The 20,238-nt window shown below is 42.6% G+C and overlaps 2 protein-coding genes across 2 annotated transcripts in view; both read right to left on the reverse strand.

The window, feature by feature from the left end:
• The window catches only part of LOC120060485 (spectrin beta chain, erythrocytic-like), a 54,460-nt gene extending 52,544 nt beyond the window's left edge, over window positions 1–1,916 (reverse strand). Inside the window, exon 1 of the mRNA XM_039009837.1 lies at window positions 1,214–1,916. The gene's annotated coding sequence lies outside the window, so the exon portion shown is untranslated. The remainder of the gene's footprint in view (window positions 1–1,213) is intronic.
• A 120-nt stretch (window positions 1,917–2,036) lies between these two features.
• On the reverse strand, window positions 2,037–20,224 carry LOC120060484 (stAR-related lipid transfer protein 9-like). The gene is made up of 11 exons (XM_039009836.1): window positions 16,300–20,224; window positions 15,910–16,152; window positions 15,575–15,758; window positions 12,542–12,688; window positions 9,211–9,319; window positions 6,638–6,804; window positions 6,353–6,417; window positions 5,891–6,093; window positions 5,582–5,661; window positions 4,445–4,603; window positions 2,037–4,217 (listed from the first exon to the last, which is right to left on the reverse strand). Exons 1-11 carry the CDS (start codon window positions 20,172–20,174, stop codon window positions 4,116–4,118), a joined length of 5,334 nt encoding a protein of 1,777 aa, XP_038865764.1. The 5' UTR covers window positions 20,175–20,224; the 3' UTR covers window positions 2,037–4,115.
• Between the last annotated feature and the right edge of the window lie 14 nt (window positions 20,225–20,238).

Below are 20,238 nucleotides of genomic sequence, written 5' to 3' on the forward strand. Positions count from 1 at the left end.
ATAGGCATAAAAATGTTGAAAATCTAATTTCCCCCTAGCTGGTCATTGTGTGCAGCTGGCTCTGGTCATAGTGCAGGCCTAATGAAACAGGCAGGGAGAGTGAGCTCGTCCGTGGTGGTGATCCGCGAAACCTCAACCTTCTGGCGGGTAGCCCTGCGTGGCACCGACTGCGCCACAAAAGCATGCTGGTGTGGTCTATATCCACGATTATAAACACACGGTTATTATTTGTGGTCGTCAATATTATTTTTTGTTAATTCTATGATGGGGGAGGGTGTGCAATTATTTTACACTAACAAGGGGAGGGTCATGTGAAAAGATAATTTATGTTGGGGTTGGGATTGCATTTTTTATGACACCTTGAGTTGGTATGGAAATAGTTGTTTGCCTCAATACTGCCTCCCACTCATGTAGAGTGCAGCGTGTAAGTAAAATGATATAACAGTTACATACTCCTAGTGTGGAGAGGAGCACCCAGTCTGTGTATTCTTGCAGCAACCGAATTGCCCTTTAAGGAAAGAAAATATCTATTATATTTGATCATATTATTATCCATGTGCCAAAGGCAAGGAGTGGAGAGAGCTCTATGTGGCCTTGTGTATGAAGAGGATTAAAGAAAGTCGTATCCCTCCAGCAGTCAACAACTTTGAGACAATATTTTTGTCTTCAACTCTCTCCCCTCTCTTTGAAAACGATGTAATGTTTTCAATAACACTAGAAAGGATGGGCAGCTAGCGAAGCGCACTTTGGATTTCTGTCAGCAGAAGCGCGCAGAACATGCATCAAGACCGTTATGACCCCGCATAGCGCGCGCGCCAAAAATTCACCTAAACACCCGCCTACTTACCGAGTACCGAATTAAATCCTTTCACAATTAAAATGATACAATCTGAATAATATATGTGTCAGAACAATAAGCAAGAAATACAAAACTGAAATGTAGCCAAGGCTACAACAGTTTATCCATCGTGGTATTTGAAAGGAAGGGAATGTCCTTCAACAAGTTTTGCATTGAGCAACAGGTGGTAAGCAAAATGTGCCTTTGGTGTCTACATTTAGAAATGAATCGCACTTAAAGACCACTATGTCAATAAATATATTTGTAAACAGTATTCTCAATAATAATCTAACACATAACCATTATAATTTTAAGAATGTAAATAGTTCACCTGTATTAATTTACATGAAACGTTTCCCGATCAAAGAAACTCACCTATGCTTGATTTAATCCTGTAGGAAAATATACACCTTTTGATTTCCCTCGAATTAAAACCCAATTATAATCCCATTGAAGTTTCCCACCGGTCCTGGTCACGGCAGTGGACTCCGCACAGAGGGAATGGTCTTGGAGAGCCAGAAGGGGCAAGGTGGAGAAAGAGGTTGTAAATCTTGCGGTCCAAAAGCTGCGGCCGCGCACACAGCGCGCTCATTCCTCATTTCCGTCAGCCAGTGAGCCATCGTTTGACCCATCCAATGTGTTAAAAATAAAGTAGACGCATCTAGTACATGATCTCTGTGCGCAGGGGGACAGACATTCCTGTCATGAGCTGGTGACTTTAAATGGCAGCTATAGACACACTTCTGTGTGGTGGGGTGCGCCCCCTCCCCTCCTCTCACTGCCTGGCTGTCGGTCTGGTCTAATTGGAACACATAACAGCCTCCGCCCCCGCCAGAAATGTCACCTCCACTACTCTGCTCCCACCGTGTCCTCATTCAAACAAACCAGTGCTTCACTCCAGTAGGCTATAGCAGTGTACATACAGTGTAGACGCTCCACTATTTTATGTAATGATTCATTGATTGTGGTCAAATTTAAAACACTGTTGATCATGGCCAACATTGCATACCATACAAATAAATAGGAGGGCGGCAACAATCAACATACATAAGAACATACTGTTGAGTAGGCTAAGTTAATACATCATGGATATGTTTAGGTCTAGGGGCTATAGCCAGGCACTGGACAACAGCCCTACAATTTACAATGAAAATAGCTAATATTTACACAGCTAAACAAGTGACAAGGTGCATGTATGTACACATTTTAAAATATGTCAGGTTTATATAGGAAAATAACACATGCTCATTTGCATTTCTTTAGGATTAGAATATATAGTAATTTAAAAAAAAAAACATAATAAAACAAAATAATTATACATATTGACATGGTGTTATACATTCATGTCACATAATAGGCACTTGTAAAAAATATGGATAAAAATAAAACTCAGTACAAAAGGTTGTCAGTTAGCTACTTCATTGTTCTATCCCCGGGGAAACTAGATCTTTCATATCAGTTCCTTCTTCTTTGGTTTCCCCGGGGACCTTCTTACTGTGACACTGTGCAGTACAACAACTAGAGCAAAAATAATGTCCTGAACAGTCAACAAAACACATAATATGGCTTTTTAAAGGTTGGATTCCAATAATAGTGCATGAATTGCCTGAAGCGTCAACTAACTAACAGATGAATAGGCGTGGTCTATTATTGACCAATTAATATGTCGTCTCTCTCGCCAACACCATTGCGAACACCTTCCATCATAGCCTGGTCAGAGACCTGTTTGTGCTGTCTTGTTAATCAACGTTCAGAGGAAAACCCATTGTTCATTACATCCTCAAGCATATGGTTTACTACATGACTCTATGTGAAATTACCAGTATTGCATATATGCAGCGCTAATAACATTGTCATTGGGAGACAGTAGAAACAAAACAGTACGGTACATACAAATCTGACTAAGAAACAGATAAGGACCTATAGACCTATAGACTCAGCCTATATGGTTTTGGGGCTATAGTTTACAGTATGTAACTTAGTGTTAGCTTTACAGTTACCCCAAAGAAGTGGTTGCATATTTTTTTCTTCCGTTAGACTACAATCCTTAGCCCTCATAAAAAAAGTGCTCACCCTGCTTCTGTTTTTGGTAAAAAGATGAGGGATGGGCCTGGAGAAATGTAACCACTCTAAAACTCATAGCCAGAGCTGTGGATGCAAGGATTGACCATCCGTGATGTCAACATTATAGTTCTAATCACGTTTTGAGGCTACACGCCGTTCGTATACATTTACATGGTTTACAGACATCGGAGTAAAACAAGCTTCTATTTTGGGTTCTGACGGGGTACGACAGTTGAACCAAGCCCATGGGGCATTTCTAAGTTATACTCTTCAAAAATCAATTGGTATATATCATTCATTTAGAAGTCTGAAAATTGATGTAGACACTAAGGATTCTAGCTTTAAGGGTAGTGAGTGGGTAAAGTGTGCTGTGCCTTGGGACGTTACCATACAGGATTCAGAAGATAAGAATCATGTCATTAACTGGTCTTTATAGTGGTTCGGACTGAGGCTGAGGCCTGTGAAATGGGAGACAGATCATTCTGTATCATAAATCAGTAATTATGGAAGTAGTAGAACTGAGGCTCAAAGTACAGATAGATTAAATGGAGGAATGGGCAATAGGAGACATCATTTTGCGTGAAATATAAATCGGTGTTATTATAGTGTTATTGTGAAACGTTTGGGGAATTGTAAACCTTTAGGAGCCTGGGGTCTCTCTGATCAGAAGTTGCAGTAACGCAGTAAGATCTGTTGAATGGGTCAAATCTAGGAGCCAGCCCCTCGAATCCTCCCTGACACCCAGTCTACACCACTCAAACTTCAGCAAGATACGATTATGATTGCTAAAAGCATACATATTAAACACAGATCTACAATTAACCATTTTAAACACAAAATACTCAAATATGTACTGACATACATATATTTTTAAAAAAAATGTACATAAAAAAAGCTGCATGATACTTCGTATCACACAATCAATGTCATCAGTGCTCTTCATAAGGTTAAAATCAAGTAAATAAATTCAGGTGCAAATTGAAAGAGAGACAGGTCACAGATCAGATTCCGGACATAGGTCTAAGTGCTCACTGTTACATCTGTGGCCTTTAACCTGGGGCCTGTTCATTAAGGCACCCCGTAGCAAAATGTTTTGAAACATAACACGAAAATGATTATTTCATATTGGACAAGTCCAGGTAGCCCCTCACTTTTTCAGTCAGTTTTCTTCAATTTGGTGACTAATGAACGCGACCCTGGCCAGCTGTCAGTCTCACAGAGAGAAAAGGGAATCGAGCTCTGCCAGGACTGCAGCCTGTCTCCTAGCCACGTTTCCCAACAGCCTCTGTGGGAAGGATGGAGTGCCAAGGTCGACCTGAAAGACAGGAGGACAAAAAGTGAGCCGAGAAGGGGAGGAAGAAAAGAAAGAGAGAGGAAAAGAGACTAAACATTGAGACAAGGAATCATTAAGCATATCTGCATCTGAAGTGCTCTTAAGAACTGTTGATGTAAAACAAGATTGAGAAATAATCTTGATGAATTGATTGACAGATTCTTCAGACCACTTTACATTGACATATAGTAAACTGGTTCCTGTCTCACCTGCAGCAGGTAGATGACCCTGACAACCTCTCGGCCGTGGCGTGTGATTGGCTGAAGGACCCAGGCGCTAGGCAACATCTCCCCTCGGATTGCCTCCACACTGGGCCGAGGGAGAGACTCCTCGAAGACAGACTGCACAGCCAGCACACAAAAGTCATCCTAGGAGAGAGAAGAGTTAGGCTTTTTCCTGACCATGTAAAAAAATATATATATGTAAAAAAAAAAGGGTAGCCTTTTGCTCCACCTATCCGGTATGTGACAGTAACATATAAACAACTCCTGGCTATAGGGCAGTAAGAATCATTGCCCCTGAAATGAGGATGTTCTCTGTCCCCCTGATTCCACACAGCAAATTCTCCAGTGTTAAATCCACACTGACAGTTTTCAATTTAACACTGGTCCAGTGTCTACACGGGTCCACACTTTTCAGTGTTAAAGTAACACACTGCTTAGTGCCTTGCCTTTCAAGTGAGTTACCACCCATCACTATATTTGTTAGTGACAGAGACATCCATTTTCAGTCCTGTGGCCTTCACCAACTAAGATCCTAAGCTTATTTATGTTATCATGATGTAGAATTCCTATTGGAATCCAGCCAGAGTGGGGATATCCAGCAATTTGAATTTTTATTCACCCACAACCTGCATTCAGAATTACCTTAAGCATCTAAACTGGAACAACCATTTCAGTAACAGGTGCAATAAGTCCAAGTAACAGATTGGATAAGTTTAGAAAAATATATTTATATTTGAGTAGCATAAGATTAATAAATAAATGTACAGTACATGCAAAAACATAGATATTGAAATAAAACTATTTTTAAAAATCTACCTGCAACAGAGCATGCTGGGAAATATGATAATGATGGGCAAGGTTTTTGTTTAACACTGGTTATTAACACCAACACTTGTGTTCTTTTACACCAATGGCTGTTAATTGAACACTTATTAAGAGAGTTAATTTAACACCTGAATCAACTCTAGAAATGTTACACTGAAAAATCAACACTAGGTAACACTGACCAATTTGCTGCGCAGTTAAACATTTAAAACAATTCTTGGTAAGAAAGAGCAGTTGAGTCAACTGGAGGTCCATCAAGTGTGGAGCTTCTGACCTGTGACCTCTGACCCTACTGACCTGTCGTGACTGGGTGCTGATGCAGCAGAAGTCTCTGGGCTGTTTGAGGTGGCAGCATGACGGGTCTGTCAACAGATACACTGAGGAGAAACACATGGAAAAGCATGAGGAAAATTAGAATTGGAATCTGAATTTCACTTTACTTCCTGGAAGTAATTTGTCTGGACTGAAATGGAATGACTCAGACATGGAAAGATGGTGCATTTGCCAAAACGCCTGTTTTAGCATGGGCAGCAGCATTGCAGGCTTTCGCCATTTTCAAGTGGAGAATTGACCTCAACCCTGCTATACTCCAGCCAGCAGACTCACCCAGCTGAGTGCTGTCATCTAGTGGCCGTGTCCGGGCTGAGTGGATAGCCTTGTGGTACAGGTGGGTCTTGGAGTGGTCTCGGACCATGCTCCACAGGCTGGCCAGGGGCCTCTCTAGCTCCACCGCCCCCAGGAAGGAGTGCACTGACGGACTAGAGGAGGGCTTGTAGAAGGCCTGGACACCTCGCTCTAGCCCCTCGTACCTGAGAGAGAGAGGACAGGGAGGTGGTTAAAACATAGTATCTCATTTTTGTGTACCTACAGTCGCGTATAACATGTTTTGGTAACACTTTACTTGAAGCATGATGGTGTACTTTTTCATGCTTTATAACTTATACGGGTGCATGAGCATTTGTCATGTGTTATGATATGGGTTATGTGGAGTGTTAACCATGTGCTCTCTCAGAAGTCTTTGCAAATGATTATGAAAATGACGGGAGGAGAAACCATAGTGCAACTCACCTCCAACCAGCAGCAGCCGTCCCCCTTACTAGGTTCCCCATGTCACCAGCAGCAGCCAAGCGCACCTGGAGGCACAGGTGAGAACAGCACAGCTGTTTATTCTGCACAATGTTCACAGAAATAATGTTGACATTACATAATTATTCAGCTGATGGAATTAATCAGAGCATGCAGTACATCCACAACAATGGCGGAAGGTTGTGTAACTGGTGGATGGCGAGGAGGAGAAGCCACAGAAATAGGATGAGCAGGTTCTACTTTTAATGGAGAAGCGTCATATTCTACCTCAGCCATAGCTCGGCCAAGCAGACAGGATGTGAGGTCCTGATAGGCTGTAGACATAGAGGAGGCAGAGCCAAAGGAGGCTGTGCGCGGGCGTAGGCTTGTGGGAGATGACGGTGAGGATGACATCAGAGGGTCAGACCCTGACACACCGGGCTCCAGCCGTACATCTACAGAAGACACAGGAGAAAAAGACACGAATGGCAGTGTTTCCGCTGCAGTCATTTCAGCTGTGGCGCTGCCACAGAATATTTCTGGCGAGGCACACTTTGAAGATGCTGGAACTGTGTTCTATTCGAGAGAAACATTCATCTCGAGGTGCATTCAAGTTACGAGTGCCATAGGGAGGGAAATACATATTCTGACAAGCAGTCAATGGACAACAACTCTTGCAATCGCGGGTGAAAACAGCTTTAACGGTTTTAATGGTGTGAAACACCAACCTACCAACAAAAAAATGTTATAATTGTAGTGACTTAAAAAATAGTGATGAGACAGATGACATTTTTTGTTGAGCGAGACTAGTGGCAACCAGGGAAAGTGTTGGGGGGGGAAAAAATGCGACATGAAGTGGTTTCTGTGAAAAGTACAGGTGGGTGGCAGGTCACCCAAAGTTACCCTAACAGGTAAGCCTACATTATAATCACTGTGTTTATGCAAGTTTTTTGGGGACCTAAAATTCAACAGGATGCTTAACTATACTGAACAAAAATATAAATGCAACATGCAACAATTTCAACGATTTTACTGAGTTACAATTCATATAAGGAAATCAGTCAATTGAAATAAATTAATTAGACCCCAATCTATAGAAGTCACATGCCTGGGCATATAAATATGCATCTGTTGGTCACAGATACCTTAAAAAAAATGTTAGGGGTGTGGATCAGAAAACCAGTCAGTATCTGGTGAGACCACCATTTGCCTCATGCAGAGCGACACATCTTCTTCGCATAGAGTTGATCAGGCTGTTGATTGTGGCCCTGGAATGTTTTACTCCTCTTCAATGGCTGTGCGAAGTTGCTGGATATAGGCAGGAACTGAAACACGCTGTCGTACACGTCGATCCAGAGCATCCCAAACATGCTAAATGAGTGACATGTCTGATGAGTATGCAGATCATGGAAGAACTGGTACAGTTTCAGCTTCCAGGAATTGTGTACAGATCCTTGCGACATGGGGCCGTGCATTATCACGCTGAAACATGAGGAGATGGCGGCGGATGAATGGCACGACAGTGGGCTTCAGGATCTCGTCATGGTATCTATGTGCATTCAAATTGCCATAGATAAAATGCAAATATGTTTGTTGTCCGTAGCTTATGCCTTCCCATACCATAACCCCACCGTGAGCATGGGCACTCTGTTCACAAAGTTGACATCAGTAAATCGCTCACCCACACAACGCCATACACGTGGCTGGTTGGATGCACTGCCAAATTCTCTAAAACAACGTTGGTAGAGAAATTAACATTAAGTTATCTGGCAACAGCTCTGGTGGACATTCCTGCAGTCATCATGCCAATTGCAAGCTCCCTCAAACTTAAGACATCTGTGGCATTGTGTTCTGTGACAAAACTGCACATTTTTGAGTGGCTTTTTATTGTCCCCGGCTCAAGGTGCACCTGTGTAATGATCGTGCTGTTTAACCATATTCTTGATATAGATGGATTATCTTGGCAAAGGAGTGCTCACTAACAAGGATGCAAACAAATTTGTGCACAAAATGTGAGAGAAATTTCTGGGATCTTTTATTTCAGCTCATGAAACATGGGACCAACCCTTTACATGTTGCGCTTATCTTTTTTGTTCAGTATAGTTAAAATATCACATTTAGATCTAGCTAATGATGAGCCCAATAGGGTAAATGCAGATAGGCAACCCTATGATTCAGCCTATTTGTTTATAGCCATAATGCTGCATCAGTTGGGCTACAGGTGATAATGCTTATTGCTAATAGCATACCTGATCATATGAACCATGCATAGGCTACATGCATGGTCCAATGTTTTACCAATATGTTATTGGGCTCATTTCTGGAGGTGGACATTTTATTTTAGATGGTGTCAGCATCATTCTATTTTCATTCATTTTGGAGTAGAACGTCCTTTTAAAAAGTCACCATAGCTGAGATTCAGCTACCTTTTCTCCCCACTGAAAAAAATTTTTTTTTCAGAGGAAACTGCTAATGGTTAATATGAGTAATCAAAATATTACAATTGTTTTGTTGAAAATTAGGAAGTAGAGAGTGGCTCAGGGGGACTCCAGGCGGAAGAGGCAAACGTAGATGCCCCAAAACAAGAAAAACAGTTGAAGCTCTGTTTACTTGTATTTTTAACTTAACACTTATTTTTCTTAAAACTGCAGTGTTGGTTAAGGGCTTGTAAGTAAGCATTTCACTGTAAGGTCTACACCTGTTGTATTCGGCGCATGTGACCAATAAAATGTGATTTGATTTGATAAAGGAATTGATGCCAGGCTGCCAAACAGGCTTTAGACCATCAGAAGTGGAGAGATGTGGTCTCTGCCTTGTGCATGAAGAAAGCGGCTGGTGGTACTGAGTCACTCCATCCTTACCTTGGGCAGAGAGCCAGGCACGCTGGGTCTTCACACTCTGAGAACCACAGATGGGAGGGCGAGACCTGACCTTCAGCCCATTTATACCATTATCCGGGACTCCAGTGACCTTGGACCAGACAAAAACAACACAGAGAATTCATTAGGCGCTTTTATTTATTTTTTGTTTATTTAAATACGGACAAAAACAAACTATTAGGACTGTCAAAGTTAGCGGGTGGGAAGAGGTGGGAAACATGGTTTCCAGGTGGGGAGGGAGGATGCTGGTGTTGTTTTTCAAGTGGCAACCAACCAGTACCGTAAAGTATGAAATATGAAAGGCAAATATTATAACTGAATGTATGAACATATCTGAATTAATATTATTTTGAATGTTATTCCTGTACCTCCCGTCTGAAAAAAATGACAAACTAAATAAAAAGTTGATCACAAAAAATAGAAGTAGCTAGCTAATTCTGCTAACGTTAGCTAGCTACTGTAGCTAACCAAAAAATAAGATTTACAATGCCATGGCCGAATGCCTCTTGATTCAACTAACTTCCCACAATGATTTTAATCTGAACAGGACATCCATTCCATTTAGTTACTGTTTTTGTTGTAGTTCTCAGGTCAAAAGATTTAAGCAAATGATCCCAATTGTAGTAGTAGCAGCTTGTGACTAGTTTATGTTGAAGAACATGAATAAGTAGCCTAGGCTAGATCTAATAGCTGTATTATATTTTACATGAACTCAGACCTGGCTGATCTGTTGTTATTGTCTTCTGTGGAATTCATAACATTGTTGGGAAAGGTTTAAAAGCTCTTTGTATGAGTGAAATAATTATGATTACACACCTACTCATTCCAGGGTTTTTCTTTATTTTTACTATTTTCTACATTGTAGAAATAGGTTTGAGATGAGTTGGACCGCAGAGTGAAGGAAAAGCAGCCAACAAGTGCTCAGCATATGTGGCAACTCCTTCAAGCATTCCAGGTGACTAGCTCATTAAGCTGGTTGAGAGAATGCCAAGAGTGTGCAAAGCTGTCATCAGGGCAAAGGGTGGCTACTTTGAAGAATCTCAAAATAGAAAATATATTTTGATTTGTTTAACACTTTTTTGGTTACTACATGATTCCATATGTGTTATTTCATAGTTTTGATGTCTTCACTATTATTCTACAATGTAGAAAAGAGTCAAAATGAATAAAAACCCTGGCATGAGTAGGTTGTGTCCAAACGTTTGACTGGTACTGTATGTTACGATACAGCTTTACTGTGTTGGAATGGTGTCAGCGTACTTCAACAACAGAATGATGTGGGTGAATACCGGTCATTAAAAATATTCATGCGAGTAGTCCACTGATTAGCCAGCTAATCCTCCTCAGGAGGATGACATCATCCTCTATGAGAAAATAGCAAGCATTTTTTAAACAGTCTGTTTCAGATACAAGTTTGAGGTGGTTTAAAAAATATACACTGCTCAAAAAAATAAAGGGAACACTTAAGCAACACAATGTAACTCCAAGTCAATCACACTTCTGTGAAATCAAACTGTCCACTTAGGAAGCAACACTGATTGACAATAAATTTCACATGCTGTTGTGCAAATGGAATAGACAACAGGTGGAAATTATAGGCAATTAGCAAGACACCCCCAATAAAGGAGTGGTTCTGCAGGTGGTGACCACAGACCACTTCTCAGTTCCTATGCTTCCTGGCTAATGTTTTGGTCACTTTTGAATGCTGGCGGTGCTTTCACTCTAGTGGTAGCATGAGACGGAGTCTACAACCCACACAAGTGGCTCAGGTAGTGCAGCTCATCCAGGATGGCACATCAATGCGGGCTGTGGCAAGAAGGTTTGCTGTGTCTCTCAGCGTAGTGTCCAGAGCATGGAGGCGCTACCAGGAGACAGGCCAGTACATCAGGAGACGTGGAGGAGGCCGTAGGAGGGCAACAACCCAGCAGGACCGCTACCTCCGCCTTTGTGCAAGGAGGAACAGGAGGAGCAATGCCAGAGCCCTGCAAAATGACCTCCAGCAGGCCACAAATGTGCATGTGTCTGCTCAAACAGTCAGAAACAGACTCCATGAGGGTGGTATGAGAGCCCGACGTCCACAGGTGGGGGTTGTGCTTACAGCCCAACACCGTGCAGGACGTTTGGCATTTGCCAGAGAACACCAAGATTGGCAAATTCGCCACTGGCGCCCTGTGCTCTTCACAGATGAAAGCAGGTTCACACTGAGCACATGTGACAGACGTGACAGTCTGGAGACGCCGTGGAGAACGTTCTGCTGCCTGCAACATCCTCCAGCATGACCGGTTTGGAGGTGGGTCAGTCATGGTGTGGGGTGGCATTTCTTTGGGGGGCTGCACAGCCCTCCATGGGCTCGCCAGAGGTAGCCTGACTGCCATTAGGTACCGAGATGAGATCCTCAGACCCCTTGTGAGACCATATGCTGGTGCGGTTGGCCCTGGGTTCCTCCTAATGCAAGACTATGCTAGACCTCATGTGGCTGGAGTGTGTCAACAGTTCCTGCAAGAGGAAGGCATTGATGCTATGGACTGGCCCGCCCGTTCCCCAGACCTGAATCCAATTGAGCACATCTGGGACATCATGTCTCGCTCCATCCACCAACGCCACGTTGCACCACAGACTGTCCAGGAGTTGGCGGATGCTTTAGTCCAGGTCTGGGAGGAGATCCCTCAGGAGACCATCCGCCACCTCATCAGGAGCATGCCCAGGCGTTGTAGGGAGGTCATACAGGCACGTGGAGGCCACACACACTACTGAGCCTCATTTTGACTTGTTTTAAGGACATTACATCAAAGTTGGATCAGCCTGTAGTGTGGTTTTCCACTTTAATTTTGAGTGTGACTCCAAATCCAGACCTCCATGGGTTGATAAATTTGATTTCCATTGATCATTTTTGTGTGATTTTGTTGTCAGCACATTCAACTATGTAAAGAAAAAAGTATTTAATAAGAATAGTTCATTCATTCGATCTAGGATGTGTTATTTTTGTGTTCCCTTTATTTTTTTGAGCAGTGTATATATTCTCCAATTTATGCTTTGGCCATAAGTATAGGATGTGTCAACAACAATATTTGCGTCTGAGTTAACAGAATATGAACTTTTAAAAAGTGAGATTTTCACTGGACAGTTACTTTAAGTTTGGTTTACAGTAGGTCTACCATTAGGCTTTACTTCGTAACATTTCGTTTTTCAGGGACAGCGCACATTCATCAACATAACTGTAAGTGTGCCCGTTTTAACCAGCCGGCTCGTTTCCAAGTGCAGTGCCTGGGCGTAAAAAAGCAACAAAAAATGTCTTCAAAAACTAGTACAGTACCTCCTGTGTCAGTGAGGGTCTCCTGCCATCCCTCAGCTGAGCTGTGTTGCCACTGTTGTAGCCAGAGGTTGGTCCAGATGATAGGCTCAGACTCGACCCTGTGCATAGTGTACTGTTGCTGACTCTGGTCCGATACCGCAAGTCATCCTAAATGTGAATGAATAATCAGTAGACAGAGAAGAAGAAAGATAGCTGTTTTAGGAAAACAGCACAGATCAGGGGACAACATACACTATATATACAAAATTATGTGGACACCCCTTCAAATGAGTGAATTCGGCTATTTCAGCCACAGCCGTTGCTGACAGGTGTATAAAATCGAGCGCACAGCCATGCAATCTCCATAGACAAACATTGGCAGTAGAATGGTCTTATTGAAGAGCTCAGTAACTTTCAACATGGCACCGTCATAGGATGCCACCTTTCCAAAAGGTCAGTTGGTCAAATGTCTGCCCTGCTAGAGCTGCCCTGGTCAACTGTAAATGCTGTTATTGTGAAGTGGAAATGTCTAGGAGCAACAGCGGCTCAGCCGTGAAGTGGTAGGTCACACAAGCGTACAGAATGGGAAGCGCGTAAAAATAGTTTGTCCTCGGTTGCAACACTCACTACCGAGTTCCAAACTGCCTCTGGAAGCAACGTCAGCACAATAACTGTTTGTCGGGTGCTTCATGAAATGGGTTTCTATGGCTGAGCAGCCGCACACAAGCCTAAAATCACCATGCGCAATGCCAAGCGTTGGCTGGAGTGGTGTAAAGCTTGTCGCCATTGGACTCTGGAGCAGTGGAAACGCATTCTCTGGAGCGATGATTCACGCTTCACAATTTGGCGGATGGCAGGAGTTTGGCGGATGCCAAGAGAACGCTACCTGCCCGAATGCATAGTGCCAACTGTAAAGTTTGATGGAGTGAGAATAATGGTCTGGGGCTGTTTTTCATGGTTCAGGCCTCTTAGTTCCAGTGAAGGGAAATCTTAACTCTACAGCATAAAATGACATTCTAGATGATTCTGTGCTTCAAACTTTGTGGCAACAGTTTGGGGAAGGCCCTTTCCTGTTTCAGCATTACAATGCCCCTGTGCACAAAACAAGGTCCATACAGAAATGGTTTGTCGATATCAGTGTGAAAGAATTGTCTGGGCTGCACAGAGCCCTGACCTCAACCCCATCGAACACCTTTGGGATGAATTGGAATGCCGACTGCAAGCGAGACCTAATCGCCCAACATCAGTGCCCGACCTCACTAATCTTGTTGTGGCTGAATGGAAGCAAGTCCCCGCAGCAATGTTCCAGCATCTAGTGGAAAGCCTTCCCAGAAGAGTGGAGGATGTTATACCAGCAAAGGAGGGACCAACTCCATATTAATGCCCAGGATTTAGGAATGAAATGTTCGATGAGCAGGTGTCCACATAATTTTGGTCATGTAGTGTAAGTCTTTCAATATAAGGGGAGTTCTATTCATGAAAAAACCTTCTAATCAATTGTATTTATATATGTATCCCTTTAACTGTCTCTCATTGAAAAACATTTAAACAATTATTTCACCTTAAATTCCTATTCCTAACAACTCAAATAAGAGTTCAGGTGACCATTTGCTTCTTTCATTTTTTTTTATTGCACTTAGCTTTTATTTATAGCCTAGTGGCTCATTGAGATAAAAGAATTATAATGATAATGTTTCAAGGTAATTGGCAAATTATAGCATAAAATAAAAAATATAAATAGTGTGTCTCGTTAATCAATAGGCCATGTCAAAATATACATGGGTGATATTTGGATGTCTGTGAATCAGGAGATGCAGAGACCCCCAAAAAATCAAGGCAACACCATTATAGAAACGAGGACAGTGAAAAATTATAGTTTAGCCCCTTTGGATTCGCATTGTCTAAGGAGTACTGGCAGAATAATTTATTTGTTTAGTTTATATACGATATCACCTCCTGTTGCTGAAATTTGAACATGAGCAATAAGAAATCAATCTCTGCCTTTTTTGTAGAGAGCTTTTTACCTCTAATTAGAACTTTTGAAAGTTTTTCTTGGGAAGCCATTCTCGTAACTCAAATAAAAACTTCCAATAATTTTTTTTCCCCAACTTGATGTTTATTTTGGAAATAACAGAGCTCTCTAACAGGCGGTTGATATGTCAAAAGAAGGTCAGAACATTTGCATAGCATTTTCACAAATTTCAACAATCTAAAAAAATATACACTTTAGGTCTGCTTCAATGGCTTTTTAGGTAGGTAAGCATTGTTAAATAAGGACTGATGTCAAATGTTTACAAATTATGGTCATTTTGTATGTCCAAACATTAATATTAAAATAAAATAAAATGTTATTGGTCACATGCGCCGAATACAACAGGTGTAGACCTTACAGTGAAATGCTGACTTACAAGCCCCAACTGACAATGCAGTTAAAAAATAATTTAAAAATAATTTAAAAATTTAAAAAATACCTTACATTTTTTTTATATCAATTAATGTGTTTTCAGGTAGTGTATAGTGCAATGTTCCTCAAAATTGTTTTTCTTAAATTTCAAATGATCCAGGTTCTTCCACCATCTTCAGACTACATGTTGAGATAATATATGACAAAGTGCAGTTTTTTATTACTATTATAGGCATTATTTTAAGTCGGAATTTAAGTCGGAATATTGATTAATTGACCCCATGAAATGTGGATTAACCAATGTATGTTGCCTAATATAATGTGTTGTCAGCAATTCAATCGCATCTTATACCAAAATAAGTATTTTCAAAAAAAAATTAAGTACCTTATTCTTATAGGCCACCGTCCTTTTTTACTGCATTTTCACTATTATTTTCATATTCCTACTCTTCAAGGTCTCTACTAACAGGAATGGTGCAATATTAATCCCTGACCAGGGTTATTTAACCTCTATTTTGACAGGGATGGATTCGGAGGGAGGTGACTGAAAGGTTTTATTACAGAATTAATGGAAAAAAATATGCTGAATACATCTTGAGGCTTTCGACTATCTATGGAGTGTGAAACTAGGACTTCTTGCTGTGACTAACCTTGACCACCTGAGACAGAGCCTGTTGCTGGAGACGTCTCTTCTCCTGCTCTGTCCTCTCGCGGAGCCGTTCCCTTGCATGCGCTATTTCCGTCCTGGCCTCCTCACGGGCACGGCCGTAGTCACGCAGCAGCTGCTCTATCTCAGAGGGATAACGACCCTCTCCTCTGGGTGGATCTGGGATCCTGGGGAAAGACAGATTTGCAAATCAATCAATTGATAAATGAATCCACAGATATAACCCTCTTTACAACAGAGAATAAATAATCGGACATTGAAAACTGTTGAGCAATTTAGCACAAAACAAATATAAATTTGGTCTGGATCCTGTCTTACCTACTGCCTTCCATTTCTTCTTGGCGGAGCTGTTGGAGGTACTCTCTGCGTTGGCTAGGCAAGGTTGAAACCCTGGAGGAGGATATGGCTTTTTGAGGAGGGGATCGGAGGTGAGAAGGGGATCGGGATTGAGGAGGGGAATGGGGGTAGTTATGTTTGCTGGGGCTGAGGCTGCGAGCCCGACGACAGTGCTGAAGCCGAGTGTCCCTCTCCTGCCTCAAACCCTCGATGCTGCTCCGGTGCCTGAAACAAGAGGAACATAGAGATTTTTTTTTTTTATTTTAATTTTTTTTTTTATAGTTATCTAATTACAACATAATATCAAGACAATCACATACATAAGGCCTTTTTCAGCCTTAATCACATACATAGGGCCATTTCTAGCCTTACCGGTCATAGAGCTGCTGTTTAGTAGGGACAGCGGATGGTTCCTCCTCCTTGGTTCCTCCAGATGTTAGGATCTTCAACAGCATGTCTGTCTCTCCCAGACCGTAGTGTAGCTTTGCTTCAGTCAGCTCCACGGTCAGCTGATGAGGGTTCATGTTCAGTTGGACTGTAGCCATGACCTGCTCTCGCTCCTTACGCAGCCTCTCTATCTCCCTCGTCTTCCTGATCTTCTGGAACGTGGACTCTGGACTCAGACTGGACCACTCTGTCTGGTTCCTCTGTGCTTTGTGACCAGTGGGTAGATTTATGGCTGGTTTCATTGAACTACTAATCTGTCCTCTGTCAGATGGATGCTGGCTGATACCGGACCAGTTGGTAAACTTGTTGTGCACCGGTAGGTCCTCAGGGAGACACTGGCCATCTCGCTGCTGTGGGGAGTGTTGGAAGTTGGAAGTGTGGGTGACTGGGTTGATGTTCACAAGGACGTCTGTGTTGCACTCACTTGGGGCCAATGACACCATGTCATCCTCCTGAACCTGGATGGTGTTGTCACTGAGAGGGGAATGATCATAAGCACCACAGAAGCACTCTACTGGGCCCTCTGATGGTCTACAGTGGTGGTAATCTATTGAATGTCTCCTGTGGCTTAGTTGATCTCCAAAAGAAGAGATGGATTTCTCCTCCTGTTTGGACACATCAGTCTGCCTGAAGGTGAGAGAGGTGTGGTTCAGTAAAGTGACTCCATTACGGCTTAGAACAGAAGGAAGAGAACATCTTGGACTTTGGCTGGTTTTGTGCCATGTGCTCATTTCCCCTTCTTCTTCGTGGCTGACAATTCTGGTTTCATTGTGGATGTATTTATCAATGGATGAACTAAGACTTTCTGAGTGTCCATCAGACCCTTTTGGGCTTGAATTGCTGAGGGCACTCACATTCTCGAGAGATATTGATCCCGCTGATTTTGTGGTGGAGATATCACAAGGCTTCCCAGAAAGATGAAGGGAGTCATGTCCTGATATCTTATCATTCTTTGTGAAAGATATGCATGTTTTCTGCTCGATGAAATTTAAACAAGGTGTTGACTGGCACTCTTTTCGGTGCGAAATGTGTTCTTTACTTCTATTTTGCATCTCAAACTTCTGTTGTTCTTTGAGAGTCTGTAAAGACGTTCTACTGCTCTGGTTGGAACCAGCCCTAGGACCTACAGTGAGAATGGGTGAGCACGCACGATCTGTGGAGCTCGCTTGTTTTATACAGCCTATTCCCGGGTCACTCCTTCTCAAGATGTTACGGCTTTCTGGTCTGAGTATTTCTGACAAATTATTGCAGACTTCAGAGACTCCCAAGCTTTTGGAGAAGGACACTCTCTCGGGTTTGCAGTCCTCATTGCTTCTACAATGAACGGCAGGATTTGAACGGCTGTGACGTTGGACAACAGTCTCCAGAGAAGGCACTTTGTCAGGGACACTCTCTGGTTCCAAGATATACCTTTGGTTAACAGTGGAGCCATTGAGTCGCAGGTCAGGAATGCTCTGAATCCTATCATCTGGCCTGTTCTTGAGTTGATGTTGAAGGGGGAGCTCTTTCTCTTGTGACACATTAAGAACTTCTGAGCCAATCACTTTGACTATCACATTAACTTCATGAGCTTTGGACCTCTCCGTGGACGGAGTTTGGTGGATAAACATTTCATCTTGAATGGTTGTTGAAGTTTCAGTCTGGATCCCAATATCTACTGCAGTTTGCGTTGAGCAGTCTCTCTTGGTCCAATCTTTGGAGGAGTACAGATGAGATGAAGATTTAACAATACTTATCGGACTATGTCTGAAGCTATCGCCAGACCTCATATCCTGAACATTTCCCAGAAGATCGGAAGTGTTGTGTATCAGCTGAGAGAGATGCTCAGACATGTTTTGAAGGCTGGCCCATGTGGTGGTCTTTCTACTGGCCTCTGTATTCTTCTGCAACACTGGTACCTGAGTGCTGCTCCGTCTGTGATGGTTGTTTCTCCTCTGTTGATCACTATGGTTGATCGTTGTCTTAGTCGTGGTTTCTTGAGTCATGGTTGTCTGGGTGCTGTGGTCACATGTGGTGTGTGTTTCGGGACTCTGAAACCCATTAGACTGAGACTCCTGCTCTGAGGAGTAGACCAACATGATCTCATCTACCTGGCCAGAGCTGTTACCAGGATCTCCAGATACATCATTGCAAGAAGAAGAGTTACAACTCATGGTCCGGATCAGTGGTTGATTGTGATCGTCAATACTAGAGGCTTGGTTAGTACATCCTTTCAGATGGGCTTTGGGGGACGTTTGACCTTTTAAATCTTCTTCCATGCTGCTCAGGGTGCTGGAGAGTACCTTGTTGTTGGCGTAAGTGCTCAGGTGGGAGTTGAAAGGAGAGTTCTGTACGTTTAAACCGTTGTCGACACTGCAGCATCTAGTGATGCGTTTGTCAGTGGAATCCAGCATGGGGGATTTGCAAGATATGTCAGCAGCACTTCCAAACACCTGGTTCTTGTAGCACCTTTGGTTTGGCTCTTCTTCTTGCCATTGGTGAACAAAGGGATTGACGTCGCTGGAGGCAAAATGCATTGGCGAATCCTGAGGCTTTGGTGTGTAGTGTGACATCTCAGTTTCTTTGATACTGGAAGACATGATTTTCTCCCGAATGGCCCTTTTCTCCATTGCAAGAGTATGTGCTGATTGTCCATTGGGGCTGTGTTCTTTCTTACCCAAACTGATGCCAACTCCAGCTTTACCGTCATATTCACCCGGGGTCTGGACAGTACAAGCTTCCATATTGTGATTGTCTTTTGACTGTGGTGATTGTCTTTTCACTGGAGGAATTGCTGCACCATTGCATTGACTGACCTCTAATTTCCCATTAGTTTGAGATTCAGGCTTCATTCTTGTTGATGAAGATCTGCTTCGATGCAACCTGGGAATTATTTTCTGTTCTTCGTCTGAGGAAGACTTGAGTGTGGAGTCAGAGGATGAGCTAGGAGGTGCCTGGACTTTGGACCTTCTGAACCTCTTGGACGTTCCCTTTTTGCAATGAACAACACTACTACCACTGAACTGATGGGGTTGCCTGAAATTAGATGTTTTGTTATTTCCCTTTCTGGACATGATATCTCCGCAAATGTCACCCAATATCTTCATATTAGCATCACTACTTCCCTGTGTTATTTGGGATGTAGAAGATCCATTACTATTCATTTCACTTGGTACGTCAAACAAGGTTACAGGAGACTTTGTCAGTGGTTTTTCTGTCATTGACCCCTCTTCATTGTTTGCCATTTGGCAATCTTTGGTATTGTCCGAGGCAAAGTTTCTCACATTGCACTGAGCCTTCAGCCATTTTTCAATATGGCATTTGTTGTGTTTTACACTGGGAAGTTTATTTTTAGGATCAATATCGGCAGTTACACAAGTGTTAGGAAATGTGTCTACCTGAGTTTCAGATGAGCACTTTGACTGTGGTAGTTCCTTACTGAGATTTGTGGCATAAGGAGTGTCTTTTTGGAACTCTTTTCTGACCTCTTTCTCCTCTAGCTTCTGTGATTCACATAAATTGTCACAGTGAAGACTGACCGTCACAGTTTTTATAGCATCGACAGACTGTGGATTATTTGACTGTATTTGACTCCTGTATTGCTTGTCAATGTCTTCCGGTGTACGTTGAAGTCTGCCTTTGTTAGAGAGTGGATCTACAGCTGCATGCCGATCACGATCCTTTAGATCAAGTTGTCCACCTGCACATGTTGGGGAGATCAATTTGCATTGGTTCTTGTTTTTGCCTTGAACCTCTGAATCCATTATGATGTCCCTTAAATGTGCAAAGGCCTTATTTGGTGGCGTAGTCACTAAGGACATTGTTCCTTGGCAGTTCTGGAGAGGTTGTAGAGCACTAGGTTTCAGGGTTTGCTGAGGTGAACAA

Source organism: Salvelinus namaycush, chromosome 15, assembly GCF_016432855.1.
Source record: "Salvelinus namaycush isolate Seneca chromosome 15, SaNama_1.0, whole genome shotgun sequence".
NCBI classification, from domain to species: Eukaryota; Metazoa; Chordata; class Actinopteri; order Salmoniformes; family Salmonidae; genus Salvelinus; species Salvelinus namaycush.

What these genes read in the sequence shown, in the direction of transcription:
- LOC120060484 (XM_039009836.1), bottom strand. Translation starts at nt 20,174, where the DNA reads ATGTCCTTAGTGACTACGCCACCAAATAAGGCCTTTGCACATTTAAGG. An exon ending in GACCCTCACTGACACAGGAG is followed by an intron (nt 9,320 to 12,541) that starts GTACTGTACTAG and finishes GTCTGGTCCAAG; the next exon opens with GTCACTGGAGTCCCGGATAA. An exon ending in TGCCTGGCTCTCTGCCCAAG is followed by an intron (nt 6,805 to 9,210) that starts GTAAGGATGGAG and finishes TGTCTTCTGTAG; the next exon opens with ATGTACGGCTGGAGCCCGGT.